The sequence below is a fragment of the Oncorhynchus gorbuscha genome, linkage group LG06, assembly GCF_021184085.1.
Source record: "Oncorhynchus gorbuscha isolate QuinsamMale2020 ecotype Even-year linkage group LG06, OgorEven_v1.0, whole genome shotgun sequence".
NCBI classification, from domain to species: domain Eukaryota; kingdom Metazoa; phylum Chordata; class Actinopteri; order Salmoniformes; family Salmonidae; genus Oncorhynchus; species Oncorhynchus gorbuscha.
This window is the reverse complement of record NC_060178.1, coordinates 48,556,417-48,574,313: the sequence shown is the minus strand read 5'-3', so window position 1 is coordinate 48,574,313 and position 17,897 is coordinate 48,556,417. Positions and strand designations below refer to the sequence as shown.

The window sequence follows — 17,897 nt, the reverse complement described above, 5'->3', positions numbered from 1 at the left end:
CTGTTGGGTGTTGAACTCGCCAGGAAATGACCCCATGAATCAGCAGAAGGCATTCTTTTCCTGAAACCACTGGAATCACCCTCTTCTCCGAGCCATACATTCCTGTTTTCCATCTAATCAATTTCCGAGACAATAGCGTATTTAAATGCCTTGAGGCCCTTGAGGCCCCTGAATGAGACCATGATTACCTCAGGGGGGCAGTAATGGTGGCTTGAGGACACAGGAAGTCAGTCTGAATATTCCCAGGGTGCACTGCTCTAGTCTGTTCTCACTCACCTTGAACACATCGGCCAGGATCTCTGCTCCTTTCTGATTGGTGCGTTTGGAAAGCCCCACAAAAAACTCTCTACCTGAGGAGAAACAGACAACAACCTGTGGTCAGTATGGATGGAGAGAAAGATATAACAGAAAGAGAGAAGGTACGGCCTGAACGTTTGGGTCGCCACTCAAGAGCATTGCAGAGAGAATGGGCGTAGCCGTTGAGCTTTTATAAATGAGCCGTTAGCGACGACGTTGCCAAGAGGAAATGTTCCTAGCCCTGCTTGCCAAGTGAAACCAATTTCAGCTGGATGGGAGATGGGAGGAACGTACCACAGAGAGCCAGCGTCTAGAAACTCAATTAAGTGTTCTAGTGCTTTTTCCAAGTCCTGCATGGTGTAGAGCATGACCCACATAACATTCACAGGCAAAGCTGCACAACTGTTACAGAATGTACAGAGTAGACCATAATAAAGACCTCACCTCACTAGCACCCTACCTACAGTACATTCTCAGCAAGTTCATTGTGAGATGACTGTTGTGGAACAAGGTTCCTATTGTATTAGGGTGTGTGTGCGTGAGAGATGGGGGGTATAATATTGCCATCTGAGCTAATCATTTTCAATCATGCAACGGGGTAGACTGCTGTAAGGAAAAACACCATTGTGAGTTCACATAGAAAGATATGACAGTCAGCCAGTTGTAATTTGTACACCATTTCAGTTGAGGTCACCTCAACCACTTGACTATTCCGAATGAGTTATTCGGGAACAATGTTTGTTCACCACCTGTGGTGATGGGTCATATCATTTGCATGATCAAGTGGTCATACATGTTTAGCTTTGCTGAATACTCTCTCCGTTTCCATAGTGATAACTAAGAGTATTACATTTACATTTAAGTCATTTAGCAGACGCTCTTATCCAGAGCGACTTACAAATTGATGCATTCACCTTATGACATCCAGTGGAACAACCACTTTACAATAGTGCATCTAAATATTTTAAGGGGGGTGAGAAGGATTACTTTATCCTATCCTAGGTATTCCTTAAAGAGGTGGGGTTTCAAGTGTCTCCGGAAGGTGGTGATTGACTCCGCTGTCCTGGCGTCGTGAGGGAGTTTGTTCCACCATTGGGGAGCCAGAGCAGCGAACAGTTTTGACTGAGCTGAGCGGGAACTGTACTTCCTCAGTGGTAGGGAGGCGAGCAGGCCAGAGGTGGATGAACGCAGTATGGTGATGCCCGTGGCTTTAAATGGTGTGTGATTAGTGGAACGTTGTGTACCTGTAAAGAGGACGTCTCCTCCGTCCAGAGTGGCGTTCTCATCTGACATCTCAACGATGTTTAGGTCCAGCTCCTTCAGAGCTCGACGCATGGCCTCCGTCTAGAAAACACACATAGACAGACAGGGTTAAGGCACATACACAAGTGCATATCTAGGCGCGTGCAGTCACGGACAGATGTTTATTGCAATGAGATATAGTACACATACACGACACACCAATAGGAGAGCTCTCAATGATATATGGAAATGAATACCTGGGACAGCCTAATAAACAGCGTCCAGAGAAGAAAGGTATTATGATCAAGTCATCATATTGCTACATAACACGAGCGAAAAGGCACATGATCCACCATCAGCCAGGTTCCGGAGTAGAGTACGAATCACGTAAACCAAACCAGTCTGTCCAAGAGATCATAATGACATCATCTCTGCGAGCCACAAGGTTATGTCATAACAGAGGAAGTATGTAACACTTTTTATATGGCCACGGTGGTGGAAATGGGGTAGGAAGAGACCAACACTAACCTAAAAAAGGTTTGGCGGATTAAAAAACCATCCATCCAAGTCAAAGTTCCTGGCCCGTTCTCTGGGTCAGCTGCCCCTGTGTGTGTGTCTCCATAGAAGAGGACCAGCTGTTTGGTGGTGGACTGGATTTGGTCAGTATAGCCTGGTCTGAGGTCCGTCGATTCTGGTTTTGACTGTCCCGGGTTTTGGGGGTCCCCAGGGAGCTGTGACTGCCGCGGGGCCTGGGGCCAATGTGATGTTAGTGTAACATCAGTGTTTCCACAGGCCCCTATCTCACCATGACCTCAGCCTAGCTGTTCGCTAATCGAAGGCTTCTGCTTCTCCTCACACCAGACACCCGGGCCAAGCCATGAAGTCATCCAGGTAGAGACTGCCATGCGGGCCACGGCACAGCACAACACAGATAACACAAACGCTTACTCTTTCTCACTCTCCCACACACACATACATACACTTGCTATGCATTACACACATCCACACACAAATCCAAGACCTTCCTTGGATCCTCAATGAAACATAGTAGAACATGACAACCTTTACCCTTTAAGTTCCATGTTTTTTTTGTTGTTTCTTTTGCTCTGGCTCTCAGACACAACAGCACCTGTGTAAACAATCATCACACAGACCAGGCTGCACCGGCTGGTTCCTCATCTGCGAAGGCTCAACCTCATTCCACACAAACTCAACCACTTTTGCAGCATCTCACAGAGCACCAAAAGGCATCTCCTCTGCCACCTCATCCACATTTTTCCCATTTTCTTCTCTCTCTCCTCCCTCTTCAGCTCCCAAGAACATTGTCTCCTTTTCACCTGTAGGTACACCGTAGTCTAGTTCATTAGTGGTCACAAGTAGATACTATGAAGTCACGACTGAACGTCTATCTCATAAACAGCATGGGAAATAGCCGTTTTAATTGGACCAAATATCTATTGAAATTAGAACAGACATGTTTTCCTTCAGAAGGTTGTCAGTGCAACACCTTCAGCACTCCAATTAAGATGCACAGTAAATGCCCTAAGGGTACGCAAGTTGTTTTGAATGATCCACAATAGATTTCAGATCTACTTTCCACTTGTCTGTGGCCTCATTTTGCGTAAGGAACCAAATCAAATAAGTCAAGATTTCCCCTTTATTCAGTTTCATCTACATTTCTCTCTACTTCTCACTACTCTTCCCTTCTCCCAGGGCTACTCCACCATTCCCCCACTGCCACCCAGCCTCCACCACTGCGGTTGCCCCTCTCCTTCCCCACTGCCTCCCGATGTGGCACACTGTGACAGGACTGGAGCCTCTGCCTGTGCCATCACAGCTGCGGCCTCCAGGAATCTTCAACAACCCACCAACTAACGGGCGGGAGTACAAACACACGCACCACGCAGATACGCACGCACACACAGACTAACCCTAACCCCCTTGACTTCACCCCTCAGGCATTTCCTCTGACGTGACCTCACAGGAGGTGATCTGTCCCAGGGACGGCAACTGGGGCCCTCAGGGGCCCGGGAGTCAAACGCACCGACCCCTGAATACAGACAGGCGCTGGGGTGTGTGTGTGTGTGTGTGTGTGTGTGCGTGTGTGTGTGTGTGTGTGTGTGTGTGTGTGTGTGTGTGTGTGTGTGTGTGTGTGTGTGTGTGTGTGTGTGTGTGTGTGTGTGTGTGTGTGTGTGTGTGTGTGTGTGTGTGTGTGAAATAGAGTGGGGAACAGTTCTGGGGCCCATCCGTCTCGTTCTTACCACCTGGACCCCCTAAACGGTTCCGGATTAGGTATTTACATTGCATGGATGAGTAAATTAGCCCAGACTGGAAAATACAACTGGGGGTGTTCAGTGCATGACAGATACAGACTAGAGGTGTGTGGGTGGTGGACTGGTGGAGGGGTTCCCTAAAGTCAAACAAAGCTCAGAGGGTGTGCAGATACATGCGGTGGAGGGGGAAATATAGGTTTCAAGGTTTCCCAAACTCGGTCCTGGGGCCCTTCATGGGTGCACGTTCTGGTATTTGTCCTTGCACTTTAGTGAGTCAATTGTTGTAATAATACTTATTTTGAGAAATAGCGGCCCTCGTGTGTACTTCCAGTAATAATGCATATCCCAATATGGTACAGAAACTGTGTGAAAATCTGGATACCGCCCAAGCCTACATCTAGACAGCCTAGTCGAACAGACTGAGTGGCCACCCTGGCTGTTATGTAAAGAGGGTGCCAGCTCCACTCTCCAACTGATACCCACTCCGCTGCTAAACCGCCCCTGCCCAGGGCTACACGCTGAGAGCTAGGCCCTCCTATGAAGGAGAAGGGCCTTTTGAAAATCACAACGGAGTTTGGACTGTTCTGTCCTAGGTACCCTGGTCCCAGATCTGTTTATGCTGTCTTTCCAACTCCTATGGTCACTGTCATGCAAGATAGCACAAACAGATCTGGGACCAGGGTACTAATAGTTGGAGCATGAATACATACTTCATTTTTATTCCATGGCCATTGGGTAATTGATTTGGAAAAGTCAAGTTCATGCGGCATCAATGATCGTTGGAGCTTCGGCTGGACATCCCATAGACGAGGATGACCATATAAGACTGATGCAGAGAAGGAAAAGTTAAAGAATGGAATGGGAATGCCAATCAGAATGGGAAAGGCTAATGACAAAGCTATGCACCCCAGAGAAGGAATTTCAATAAACACACTGAACTTCATTAGGTATACAAAACATCCAGCGGGAGATCTTTATCAGATCTTTCCAGGTATTTAGTACATCTTTGACGTCATGGAAGAGGACTAGAGAGACGGCTGGACTGTCTTTGTTCAGTGATGATAGGAGTAACTTGGAGCCTTAAAAGACCGAGAGGTTTGCTATGGCCAGTGATTCTCACCGAGTGGTTACCTTGGGATTTGCATACTTGGCCTAGAGGGTAACACACTCGCACGCAGGTTGACGTTTCCCACGTTTCAACAATTCATGAAAACAAAAATGTGCCTTTTGGTCTTAATTTAAGGCTAGTGTTGTGAAGTGTCATGCCACCCCATACAGTCTTCTAACTGTCTCCATTTACCTTGGGCAACAACCCTTTATAGTCATGAATCTTGCCCTGTAGGCAGAACAGCGATTTCCGCTAGATGGACCAGCTGCAAAGTCCAAATTGTCTATATTCAACAATTCATGATAACAAAAATGTGCCTTTTGGTCTTAATTTAAAGCTAGTGTTGCCACCCCATACAGTCTTCTAACTGTCTCCATTTACCTTGGGCAACAACCATTTCCTCCACACCTGTTTACACTCCCAAATCATCTCTCCTCTGCCCTTTTCACCCCTTTCAGTTCCTTATTGATGCAGCATGCTCCTTCCTACACAATAGGATATTCTTTTGGTGATGCCACTGGGTAGCCCTAGCATTCCTCCTGCATTATATGATGAAGTAAGTGCCCTTTGTTATTATACTGTTTGGAGAATGTAAGTCCTAAATAATATATAGTACTTGCCCTATTATTTATTTGTATAGCCATGCCCTCCGTTTTCTAATGATGCTAAATGCTATGGGCCCTTTGTTCTAGTTATGTGTTGGCAGTCTCCTTAGTTTATAGATGTTATATGTTAAGTCTATTTATACCCATAGTCACTTGGCACTACCTTGACATGTCTGCACCTTTATGTTAATTTCTTTGTTTTCCTAATGTTTAATTTTTGTATCTCTCATCCAGACCACCACATCCTAAAGCACATCCTTGTTATTCAAATTCTACCTACAGGGCTTACAAGCCCCAACACCTAACCTCATCCTAATGTCCATCCAAACCCTCTCCCCATGTATTCTGTTTGTCCCTGTGTTAAACTGTGTAATAAATACCTCTAAATCTGGAATCCTGCTCCATCTCCTGATTCACGTTATGACCGGTGCACCGTTGTGGCAGAAACAGTCTGGAACCTAGCTTACTGTTCCGCCCTAGTCCTTTTCTTCATGGTCCTTCGAGCCGGATAAGACTGCTGCCTTGGAACCAGACATCCTACCAGAAGGAGGTGCAGGAGTCATCCCCAAAAGCCTTCAAAACGCACACACCGAACCCAGAAGCACAAAGAAATCTTCACCCCCTTCCAGTACCAGCTCCTCCTAGGCTAAGAGACATTTAAAGTAATCTACAAGAGAACGCAGGAGCAGCGGGTACAGTGGACCCCCATCAAGCTCCTATCTAATCCAGGCTCTGTCGATAGTTCTTCCAAACCCTCCTCTTGTGGCCAGTGTGCCAGCCCCTCCAAGCTCCCCTCCTGTGGCCAGCACACCAGACCCTACCAAGCCTCATCCTCCAGCTCGGATCCAGGGAGCCACCAGTCCAACTCCAACCCAGGGCCTTCCCTTTCCAGTGGTCAGCGTGCCACCTCCGGGCCTTTCCTCTCCAGTAACCAACATGCCAAGCCCTACAGGTCCCTTTCCTGTGGCAATTGTGCAACCTCCAAGACACTGGGTGGCCAGCATGCCAACCCCATGCCTTCCGGCTGGCAAAACAAACCCAAGCCGTCCAACTGTCTAGAAACATCAGAGGGATGTTGAGCTTTGCCTTCCTCCTTGCACATCCTTGTTACCCATATCCTATCTCCAAGGCTTATAAGCCCCGACTCCTAACCTTCATCCACGCCCTCCCCCTATGTGCTCTGTTCGTTACTGTGTTCAACTGTGTAATGATTCACATTCTGACCGATGCACCATGGTGGCCGTCCTGAGCCGAGCTAAGCCTGTCCAAGCCCTAGTCTTTTTCTTCAGTTAGGGTAAGCAGTGTAGTTAAGGTTAGGCTTCAAATCATGGGTTAGGGTTTTCTGACTTTGTGCCTGTGCCAGCTAGTGACCAGCCGGAGCTACCTCTAGGGAAAGATTCATAACCTGCCACTCACGCGTGCGCATACACGCACACACACGCACACCACACAGTTTTATATTAGTATTATTTTAAATGAATATAGTTCAGTCCTCGAGCTGTTCTTGTCTAATGTTCTGTATTTTGTCATCTTTTGTCTTGTGCAGACCCCAGGAAAAGTAGCTGCTGCTTTAGCAACAGCTAATGGGGATCCTAATAAAATACTACAAGGGAGAGAGTATGTTTCTAATTCTCCATTACATACACTGCTCCTCTGGACCGTCCCCTAACATGACTAAACAGGAATAGTATTTTATGAATAGTTCAGTAAAATGGAAGTTGCAGGTAATCGGGAAGCCAAGGAAAAGCACTGAGCATGCAGGCACTGACTGACTGCCGCCTTGCGAGAGATGATGCTCTTTTTCTCACTTTCTCTCACACAACCTAAATGCATGCGCACATGCTTGCAAACACACACGCCACATGCACACACGGTACTGTGTCAATTATCTTTGTTGTTGCAAAACTGAGTTGTTTTTTTCACCATTCCTCTGTTAACAGGTTGTGTTCACAGCAGGAATGTGACAAAAAGTATGCTATTTATGCAACAGTCTAGTGAAAATAAACTCTCAATGCCTTGTCCAGGCCAGGCAGGCGGTATCCAAACCAATCCCAAGGCAATACGTTGGAAAAAACCTGCTGCTAAGGTAACCAAGCCATCTCTCTCTCTCGCTCTCTCGCTCGCTCTCTCGCTCTCTCTTTTATTTTGCATAGCACACAACTATCTGCTTAGGGATTACATAAACGTTTGATCAGTAGGTCAAAGTAAAGCAGCCACAGTAGATCATCAAGAACCTCACAGCAGAACAACAACCACGGGAGATGTGCCTGTCTCAGCAGCAGAGGAAAGGAGAGGAAGCTAGCTAGAGCCAGAGACCTAGATCCAACCACTGCCAGACTGTCCCAAATAGCATCCCATTTTCAGAGCCCACGGCTCTGGTCAAAAGTAATGCATTATATAGGGAACAGGGTGTCATTTAGGAGACTAGATCCAACCGCTGCCAGAACGACTTCATTTGGAGTCCCAGGATATTCGGAGCAGAAAAATGCCCCAAACCGCCAGCGAGGCTGACATATTTATGGCTTCACTAAGGAGCTGAGTTGGCAGAGCAGGGTGTGGCATGGTGGGGGGCACATTATGGTCTGAGTGTGGATTGTTGTGCAAAAGGAAACTCACATAGAAAACGCTCAGAGTTAGAGTTACAGGGAGATACAAAAAGGGGAGCGAGAGAGAGGAGAGAGAGCATTTAGGGGACTTGGCAAGGTAGGGCTCTCTCTATGTTCCTCCACCCTGTTACCCTAGCGAGTCAGAGTGAGCCCCCAGTTAGCCCCCTTCACCCTGCTCCCTGCTGGGGGTACATTTCAGTCCCGTCCCTTGGTGTTACCATGGACCAAACCCTCCCACCCGCTGGGGTGTTAGGCAAGAGGGGAAACCATTATACCTATACCTATTATACCAAACGGAGAGTTTGTTTCCAGCTTTACCAAGGTACCAATCATACCAGCTCAGGCATCTACCTCGGGCATTCAAAGGCTGTTTCTCTGTCACTGTCATTAGATACACGTGTTGAAGACTGGCTTTGTTAAAGGCATCACAATAAGGATGTTCCATTTCTGTGTTTCACTCACACCCCTTCCCTTTCCGGGATGAGTCAACTACCCTTCCACACTGGGAACGAGTCAGAATTGACTCTTTCTAACAAACTAAGAAATACTTCTAGTAAAAAGCACCATCACTATCCATTAGAAAGATGAGTTTCAAGAAACTTCGTCACAGCAACTGTGGAATGGCATCTTTTAAAACAGCATCTTATTCTTAGTGTGCTTCAGTATACAAGGAAAGCCTCATAGGATGTGAACTTTAGAGCTGTATAGATCTAGCACTGTAATCAGCACACAAACTCACTCCCGACACTACTCTGTTATGTAGCCTAGCTACAAGCCAGGGGGGACCCCAAGATGATCTTCAGAGCTCTAGGCAGCATGCTCTCAGGGAGGGAGACAGATTGAAGGACATGGAAAAACAAGACAAATACATAAAGACGAGAATGGGAATGAGTGGAATAAGAGAGAATTTTTTCAAGACACCTCAATTCTTTCAAGACCCCCCACCCCCCCACACACACACACACACAGAGCTCTACTACAACAAACAAAGGTATCAGCATTGCCGGCCCATGGCCAGCATTCCAGTCTCAGGGAAAATAAAGCTTCTCCTTCCAACCTCCAATCTCCCCCCTTATATCAGCAGCAGAGCCAGAAAGATACGTGTGTATGTTTTTGTAGTAGCTGTGTGTCTCTCACACACAACCTCACACTGCGATGGCTCCACAAATATAGAAAGTAGAACTGCAGGGCAACAGGGTTTGTTGAAGGTGGGTGTATGAGTGGGGGGTATGGGTTGCCCTTCTGTATCCGCCCTACGTATTGCCCTGACCACCAGGGACTATATCTATGCCCCCCCCCCCACACACACACTCCTCTACCCCAACACAGGAGGTGAAACAATAAACACACCCCCTAGGAGGATTACAGTGGACCCTTGCCTGGCCGCCTCTGCCTGATCAGAAATAACATTCCGTTCATCAGTGAGGGAGCACGCACACACTCACACACGCACACACAGCTCTGTACCCCCAGCCGGTCAGTCACGCCATCATACAACAGGCCCTTAGAGAGAAGACAAACGGCTGGCATTCACTTTCAAGGGCTCTGTTAAATCGTACTGACACAATGATACATTCTGTGACCAGATGGGTTTAACGACAACAATGTAGGCCAGAAGTTAACTTCAAAAGGGGAACATAAATTTGAACATGATTGCCTTTGAAGGTCCTTTGATCTATAAAGTAAAAAGCCTGGACGAAGATAGGTTGCCCGAATGTGTAGGCGCTTAACGAGAGGTGGCCCCACTAACTCACCTCCCACACTTGTTGAATAGTGACTTTACTCTCCCTTTCTCTGGCTACTATAGAGGGAAAAACCTATTCCCTGGCCAGGTATACAGGACCACCCACATCTTTAGTGGAGCAGTGAATTACTAAAACACTGACCTGACTGGATCCACCATCCCAAACACTCACCCTCCAACCCAACCCCCCCCCCCCCCCCCCCGATATAGCATGTTGTGTGTGTCTACAACTCCACAAGCTTCTATCAAGATTGTAAAATGTTTGGCAGGGGACTTCTAGACGAACTAAAAGACACTGTTAGGCAGAGTTTGTCTGGACGAGAGTTAGAGGAAACGGAGGGAAATTGTTCAGTGAAGCTCATGAACACTCACCACACACATGTACGCACACACACACACTGAATCATAGAGCTCCAAACAAATACTTTCCCTGAATGTCTCCCAGAGCGTGACCCCAGATGACTCTTCCAGAGGGGCTAATGGAAAAAATCTGGTTTGACGCTTTGAGAGAATCAGAGATGAGACAGAAGAAACGAGATAGGTAGTTTAGACTGCGGTAAAATAGGCAGAGAGATAGAGAAAGGAGATAGAGAGAGAGAGAGACGAGTCATGGGTGAGGAAGTGATGATACTAATGCTATCACTAAAAGAATACCCATCTCATCTCTAATCCTCCAATGACTGGAAGAGGGAGGCTGGACAGGGTGAGGTCAGCCCATGCAGGGTTAGCATGCCCCGGCATGCTATCAGTTAACATCCTGATTGATGGTAGCCCATTCTTGCATAATCAATGCTTGGAGTTAGTCAGAATGTGTAGGGTTTTGTTTGTCCACAACCCTAACCTTGAGGATTGACCACAAGTTCTCAGTGGTATTAAGCTCTGGGGAGTTTCCTGGCCATGGACTCAAAATATAATGTTTTGTTCCCCAAGCCACTTAGTTATCACTTTTGCATTATGGCAAGGTGCTCCATCATGCTGGAAAAGGCATTGTTCATCACCAAACTATTCCTGGATGGTTGTGTTGGACAATGTGTTGGTACCATTCTTTATTCATGGCTGTGTTCTTAGGCAAAATGGTGAGTGAGCCCACTCCCTTGGCTGAGAAGCAACCCCACACATGAATGGTCTCAGGATGCTTTACTGTTGGCATGACACAGGACTGATGGTAGCGCTCACCTTGTCTTCTCCGGGCAAGCTTTTTTTCCGGATGCCCCAAACAATCGGAAAGGGGACTCATCCGAGAAAATGACTTCACCCCAGTCCTCAGCAGTCCAATCCCTGTACCTTTTGCAGAATATCAGTCTGTCCCTGATATTTTTCCTGGAGAGAATTGTCTTCTTTGTTCCCCTTCTTGACACCAGGCCATCCTGAGTCTTCGCCTCATTGTGCGCGCAGATGCACTCACACCTACCTACTGCCATTCCCGAGCAAGCTGTGGTGCCCCGATCCCACAGCTGAATCAACTTTAGGAGAAGGTCCAAGCCTTTAACCAACAATGTTTTCAGAAAATATCAACAAAAAAAAGTAAGCGATAAGAAAAACAAACAATTAAAGAGCAGCAGTAAATAACAATAACGGGCTATATACAGGGGGTACCGGTACAATGTGGAGGCTATATACAGGGGGTACCGGTACAATGTGGAGGCTATATACAGGGGGTACCGGTACAATGTGGAGGCTATATACAGGGGGTACCGGTACAATGTGGAGGCTATATACAGGGGGAGGCTACCGGTACAATGTGGAGGCTATATACAGGGGTACCGGTACAATGTGGAGGCTATATACAGGGGTACCGGTACAATGTGGAGGCTATATACAGGGGGTACCGGTACAATGTGGAGGCTATATACAGGGGGTACCGGTACAATGTGGAGGCTATATACAGGGGTACCGGTACAATGTGGAGGCTATATACAGGGGTACCGGTACAATGTGGAGGCTATATACAGGGGTACCGGTACAATGTGGAGGCTATATACAGGGGGTACCGGTACAATGTGGAGGCTATATACAGGGGTACCGGTACAATGTGGAGGCTATATACAGGGGGTACCGGTACAATGTGGAGGCTATATACAGGGGTACCGGTACAATGTGGAGGCTATATACAGGGGGTACCGGTACAATGTGGAGGCTATATACAGGGGTACCGGTACAATGTGGAGGCTATATACAGGGGGTACCGGTACAATGTGGAGGCTATATACAGGGGTACCGGTACAATGTGGAGGCTATATACAGGGGGTACCGGTACAATGTGGAGGCTATATACCGGTACAATGTGGAGGCTATATACAGGGGTACCGGTACAATGTGGAGGCTATATACAGGGGTACCGGTACAATGTGGAGGCTATATACAGGGGGTACCGGTACAATGTGGAGGCTATATACAGGGGGTGGAGGCTACCGGTACAATGTGGAGGCTATATACAGGGGGTACCGGTACAATGTGGAGGCTATATACAGGGGGTACCGGTACAATGTGGAGGCTATATACAGGGGGTACCGGTACAATGTGGAGGCTATATACAGGGGGTACCGGTACAATGTGGAGGCTATATACAGGGGTACCGGTACAATGTGGAGGCTATATACAGGGGGTACCGGTACAATGTGGAGGCTATATACAGGGGGTACCGGTACAATGTGGATATACAGGGGTACCGGTATATACAGGGGGTACCGGTACAATGTGGAGGCTATATACAGGGGGTACCGGTACAGAGTCAATGTGGAGACTATATACAGGGGGTACCGGTACAATGTGGAGGCTATATACAGGGGGTACCGGTACAGAGTCAATGTGGAGACTATATACAGGGGGTACCGGTACAATGTGGAGGCTATATACAGGGGGTACCGGTACAATGTGGAGGCTATATACAGGGGGTACCGGTACAATGTGGAGGCTATATACAGGGGGTACCGGTACAATGTGGAGGCTATATACAGGGGGTACCGGTACAATGTGGAGGCTATATACAGGGGGTACCGGTACAATGTGGAGGCTATATACAGGGGGTACCGGTACAATGTGGAGGCTATATACAGGGGGTACCGGTACAATGTGGAGGCTATATACAGGGGTACCGTGTACAGAGTCAGAGTCAATGTGGAGACTATATACAGGGGGTACCGGTACAATGTGGAGGCTATATACAGGGGGTACCGGTACAGAGTCAATGTGGAGACTATATACAGGGGGTACCGGTACAATGTGGAGGCTATATACAGGGGGTACCGGTACAGAGTCAATGTGGAGACTATATACAGGGGGTACCGGTACAATGTGGAGGCTATATACAGGGGGTACCGGTACAATGTGGAGGCTATATACAGGGGTACCGGTACAATGTGGAGGCTATATACAGGGGGTACCGGTACAATGTGGAGGCTATATACAGGGGGTACCGGTACAATGTGGAGGCTATATACAGGGGGTACCGGTACAATGTGGAGGCTATATACAGGGGGTACCGGTACAGAGTCAATGTGGAGACTATATACAGGTGTACCGGTACAATGTGGAGGCTATATACAGGGGGTACCGGTACAATGTGGAGGCTATATACAGGGGTACCGGTACAATGTGGAGGCTATATACAGGGGGTACCGGTACAATGTGGAGGCTATATACAGGGGGTACCGGTACAATGTGGAGGCTATATACAGGGGGTACCGGTACAATGTGGAGGCTATATACAGGGGGTACCGGTACAATGTGGAGGCTATATACAGGGGGTACCGGTACAATGTGGAGGCTATATACAGGGGGTACCGGTACAATGTGGAGGCTATATACAGGGGGTACCGGTACAGAGTCAATGTGGAGACTATATACAGGGGGTACCGGTACAATGTGGAGGCTATATACAGGGGGTACCGGTACAGAGTCAATGTGGAGACTATATACAGGGGGTACCGGTACAGAGTCAATGTGGAGACTATATACAGGGGGTACCGGTACAGTGTCAATGTGGAGACTATATACAGGGGGTACCGGTACAGTGTCAATGTGGAGACTATATACAGGGGGTACCGGTACAGAGTCAATGTGGAGATTATATAAAGGGGGTACCGGTACAGAGTCAATGTGGAGACTATATACAGGGGGTACCGGTACAGAGTCAATGTGGAGACTATATACAGGGGGTACCGGTACAGAGTCAATGTGGAGACTATATACAGGGGGTACCGGTACAGAGTCAATGTGGAGGCTATATACAGGGGTACCGGTACAGAGTCAATGTGGAGACTATATACAGGGGTACCGGTACAGAGTCAATGTGGAGGCTATATACAGGGGTACCGGTACAGAGTCAATGTGGAGGCTATATACAGGGGGTACCGGTACAGAGTCAATGTGGAGGCTATATACAGGGGGTACCGGTACAGAGTCAATGTGGAGGCTATATACAGGGGGTACCGGTTCAGAAAATGTGTCAATATGCGGGGACACCATTGTCGAGGTAATTGAGGTAATTATGTACATGCTGGTAGGGCTATTAAAGGGGCTATGCATAGATAATAACAGAGAGTAGCAGCAGCGTAGGGGGGTAGCAAAGAGAAAAGTCTATGACTAGTGTGGCTGGAGTCTTTGACAAATTTTAGGGCCTTCCTCTGACACCGCCTGGTATAGAGGTTCTAGATGGCAGGAAGCTTGGCGCCGGTGATGTACTGGGCCGTACGCACTACCCTCTGTAGTGTAGTGCCTTGCGGTCAGAGGCCGAGCAGTTGCCCTACCAGGCAGTGATGCAACCCGTCAGGATGCTCTTGATGGTGCAGCTGTAAAACCTATTGAGGATCTGAGGACCCATGCCAAATCTTTTCAGTCTCCTGAGGGGGAATAGGTTTTGTCGTGCCCTCTTCAAGGCTGTCTTTCTGGCTTGGACCATGTTAGTTTGTTGGTGATGAGGACGCCAAGGAACTTGAAGCTCTCAACCTGCTCCACTACAGCCCCGTCGATGAGAGTGGGGGCGTGCTCGGTCCTCCTTTTCCTGTAGTACACAATCATCTCCTTTGTCTTGATCACGTTGAGGGAGAGGTTGTTGACCTTGCACCACATGGTCAGCTCTCTGACCTCCCTATAGGCTGCCTCATCATTGTCGGTGATCAGCCCTACCACTGTTGTGTCATCAGCAAACTTAATGATGGTGTTGGAGTTGTGCCTGGTGTGCAATCATGGGTGAACAGGGAGTACCGGAGGGGAATGAGCACGCACCCCTGACCTCTGTGTTGAGGATCAGCTTGGCGGATGTGTTGTTAACTACCCTTACCACCTGGGGGTGGCCCTTCAGGAAGTCCAGGATCCAGTTACAGAGGGAGGTGTTTAGTCCCAGGGTCCTTAGTTTAGTGATGGGTTTTGACAGCACTATGGTGTTGAATGCTGAGCTGTAGTCAATGAATAGCATTCTCACATAGATGTCCAAGTGGGAAAGGGCAGTGTGGAGTACAATAGAGATTGCATGGTGCCTGCAGCTCTGAATGTTGCCTGTAATCCATGGCTTCTGGTTTTGGTATGGCACTGTGGGGACGATGTCCTTGATGCACTTATTGATAAAGCCAGTGACTGATGTGATGTACTCCTCAATGCCATCGGAAGAATCCCGTAACATATTCCAGTCTGTGCTAACAAAACAGTCCTGTAGTTTAGCATCTGCTTCATCAGACCACTTTTTTATAGACCGAGTCACTAGTGCTTACTGCCTTAATTTTTTCTTGTAAGCTTTTACTGGTTCTATCAGGAGGATAGAGTTATGGTCAGATTTGCCAAATGCAGTGCGAGGGACAGCGTTGTCCGCGTCTCTGTATGTAGAATAAAGGTGGTCTCACATTTTTTCCCCTCTGGTTGCACATTTAAAATGCTGAAATTCGGTAAAACTGATATAAGTTTCGCTGCATTAAAGTCACCAGCCACCAGGAGCGCCGCCTCTGGATGAGCATATTCCTGTTTGCTTATGGCGGAATATAGCTCATTGAGTGCGGTTTTAGTGCCAATTTCATTCTGTGGTGGTATCTAGACAACTACGAAACAAAGATGAAACCTCTCTAGGCATTCTTATCGGCAGACTCAATAGCCTTTGCTTCTCAAATGACTGCCTCGCCTGGTTCACCAACTACTTCTCAGATAGAATTCAGTGCGTCAAATCGGAGGACCTGTTGTCCGGACCTCTGGCAGTCTCTATGGGGATGCCACAGGGTTCAATTCTTGGGCCGACTCTTTTCTCTGTATATTTCAATGATGTCGCTCTTGCTGCTGGTGATTCTCTGATCCACCTCTATGCAGATGACACCATTCTGTATACATCTGGCCCTTCTATGGACACTGTGTTAACAAACCTCCAAACAAGCTTCAATGCCATAAAACACTCCTTCTGTGGCCTCCAACTGCTTTTAAATGCTAGTAAAACTAAGTGCATGCTCTTCAACCGATTGCTGCCCGCACCCTCCCGCCCGACTAGCATCACTACACTGGACGGTTCTGACTTGGACTATGTGGACAACTACAAATACCTAGGTCTCTGGTTAGACTGTAAACTCTCCTTCCAGACTCACATTAAGCACCATACATAGAATGTATGCACACATGACTGTAAGTCGCTTTGGATAAAAGCGTCTGCTAAATAGTATATATTATTATTATATATTATCTCCAATCCAAAATGTATTTAGCAACAAAGCCTCCTTCCCTCATGATGTCAAACTTACCCTCGTAAAACTGACTATCCTACCGATCCTTAACTTCGGCAATGTCATTTACAAAATAGCCTCCAACACAATCAGCAAACTGGATGTAGTCTATCACAGTGCCATCTGTTTTGTCACCAAAGCCCGATATACTACCCACCACAGCGACCTGTATGCTCTCGTTGGCTGGCCCTACATATTTGTCGCCAAACCCACTGGCTCCAGATCATCTATAAGTCTTTGCTAGGTAAAGCCCCACCTTATCCCAGCTCACTGGTCACCATAGCAACACCCACCCATAGCACACGCTCCAGCATGTATATTTCACCGGTCATCCCCAAAGTCAACACTTCCTTTGGCCGCCTTTCCTTCCAGTTCTCTGCTGACAATGACTGGAACGAATTGCAAAAATCACTGAAACTGGAGTCTTAAATCTCCCTTTCTAACTTTAAGCATCAGCTGTCAGAGCAGCTTTCCGATCACTGTACCTGTACACAGCCAATCTATAAATAGCACACCCAACTACCTCATCCCCATATTGTTACTTATCCTCTTGCTCTTTTGCACCCCAGTATTTCTACTTGCATATCATCATCTGCACATCTATCACTCCAGTGTTAATGCTAAATTGTAAATATTTCACCTCTATGGCCTCTATTTATTGCCTTACCTCCCTACTCTTCTACATTTGCACACACTGTACACAGATTATTCTATTGTGTTATTGACTGTACGGTTGTTTATGTGTAACTGTGTGTTGTTGTTTTTGTAGCACTGCTTTGCTTTATCTTGGGCAGGTCGCAGTTGTAAATTAGGACTTGTTCTCAACTGGCCTACCTGGTTAAATAAAGGTGAAATGAATACATAAAAAAAGAAGGTACATAGTGTGATCTACAGCTTATCATGAGATACTCAAACTCAGGCGAGCAAAAACTTTGAGACTTCCTTAGATATCTTGCACCAGCTGTTGTTTACATGAATGCATAGGCCCCTGCCCCGTGTCTTACCAGAGTCTGCTTAACTGTCTTGCCGATAGAGTGTATAATCCGCCAGCTGTATGTTCTTAATGTCGTCATTCTACTGCGACTTGGTGAAACATAAGCTTTTGCAGTTTTTAATGTCAAGGTTGATAGGATATACGTGCTTTCAGTTCGTCCCATTTATTTTCTAGAGATTAAACGTTAGCTAGCAGAATGGAAAGCAAGGGCAGATTAGCCACTCGTCGCTAATGAGTGATGGTACAGAACAGCATAGGCAAGATGCAGTAGATGGTATCGAGTACAGTATATACATATGAGATGAGTAATGTAGGGTATGTAAACATAGTGGC

At 47.2% G+C, this 17,897-nt stretch overlaps 1 protein-coding gene across 5 annotated transcripts in view; it reads right to left on the bottom strand.

Moving 5' to 3' along the window:
- Positions 1–17,897, bottom strand: part of LOC124038042 (N(G),N(G)-dimethylarginine dimethylaminohydrolase 1-like) — a 127,688-nt gene that overhangs the window by 31,849 nt on the left and 77,942 nt on the right. For all 5 annotated transcript variants that reach the window (XM_046353422.1, XM_046353421.1, XM_046353420.1 and 2 more), the window contains 2 exons: positions 1,542–1,641; positions 277–350 (listed from right to left, as the gene is read on the bottom strand). In XM_046353422.1, coding sequence (XP_046209378.1) covers positions 277–350; positions 1,542–1,641 — 174 coding nt within the window. The remainder of the gene's footprint in view (positions 1–276; positions 351–1,541; positions 1,642–17,897) is intronic.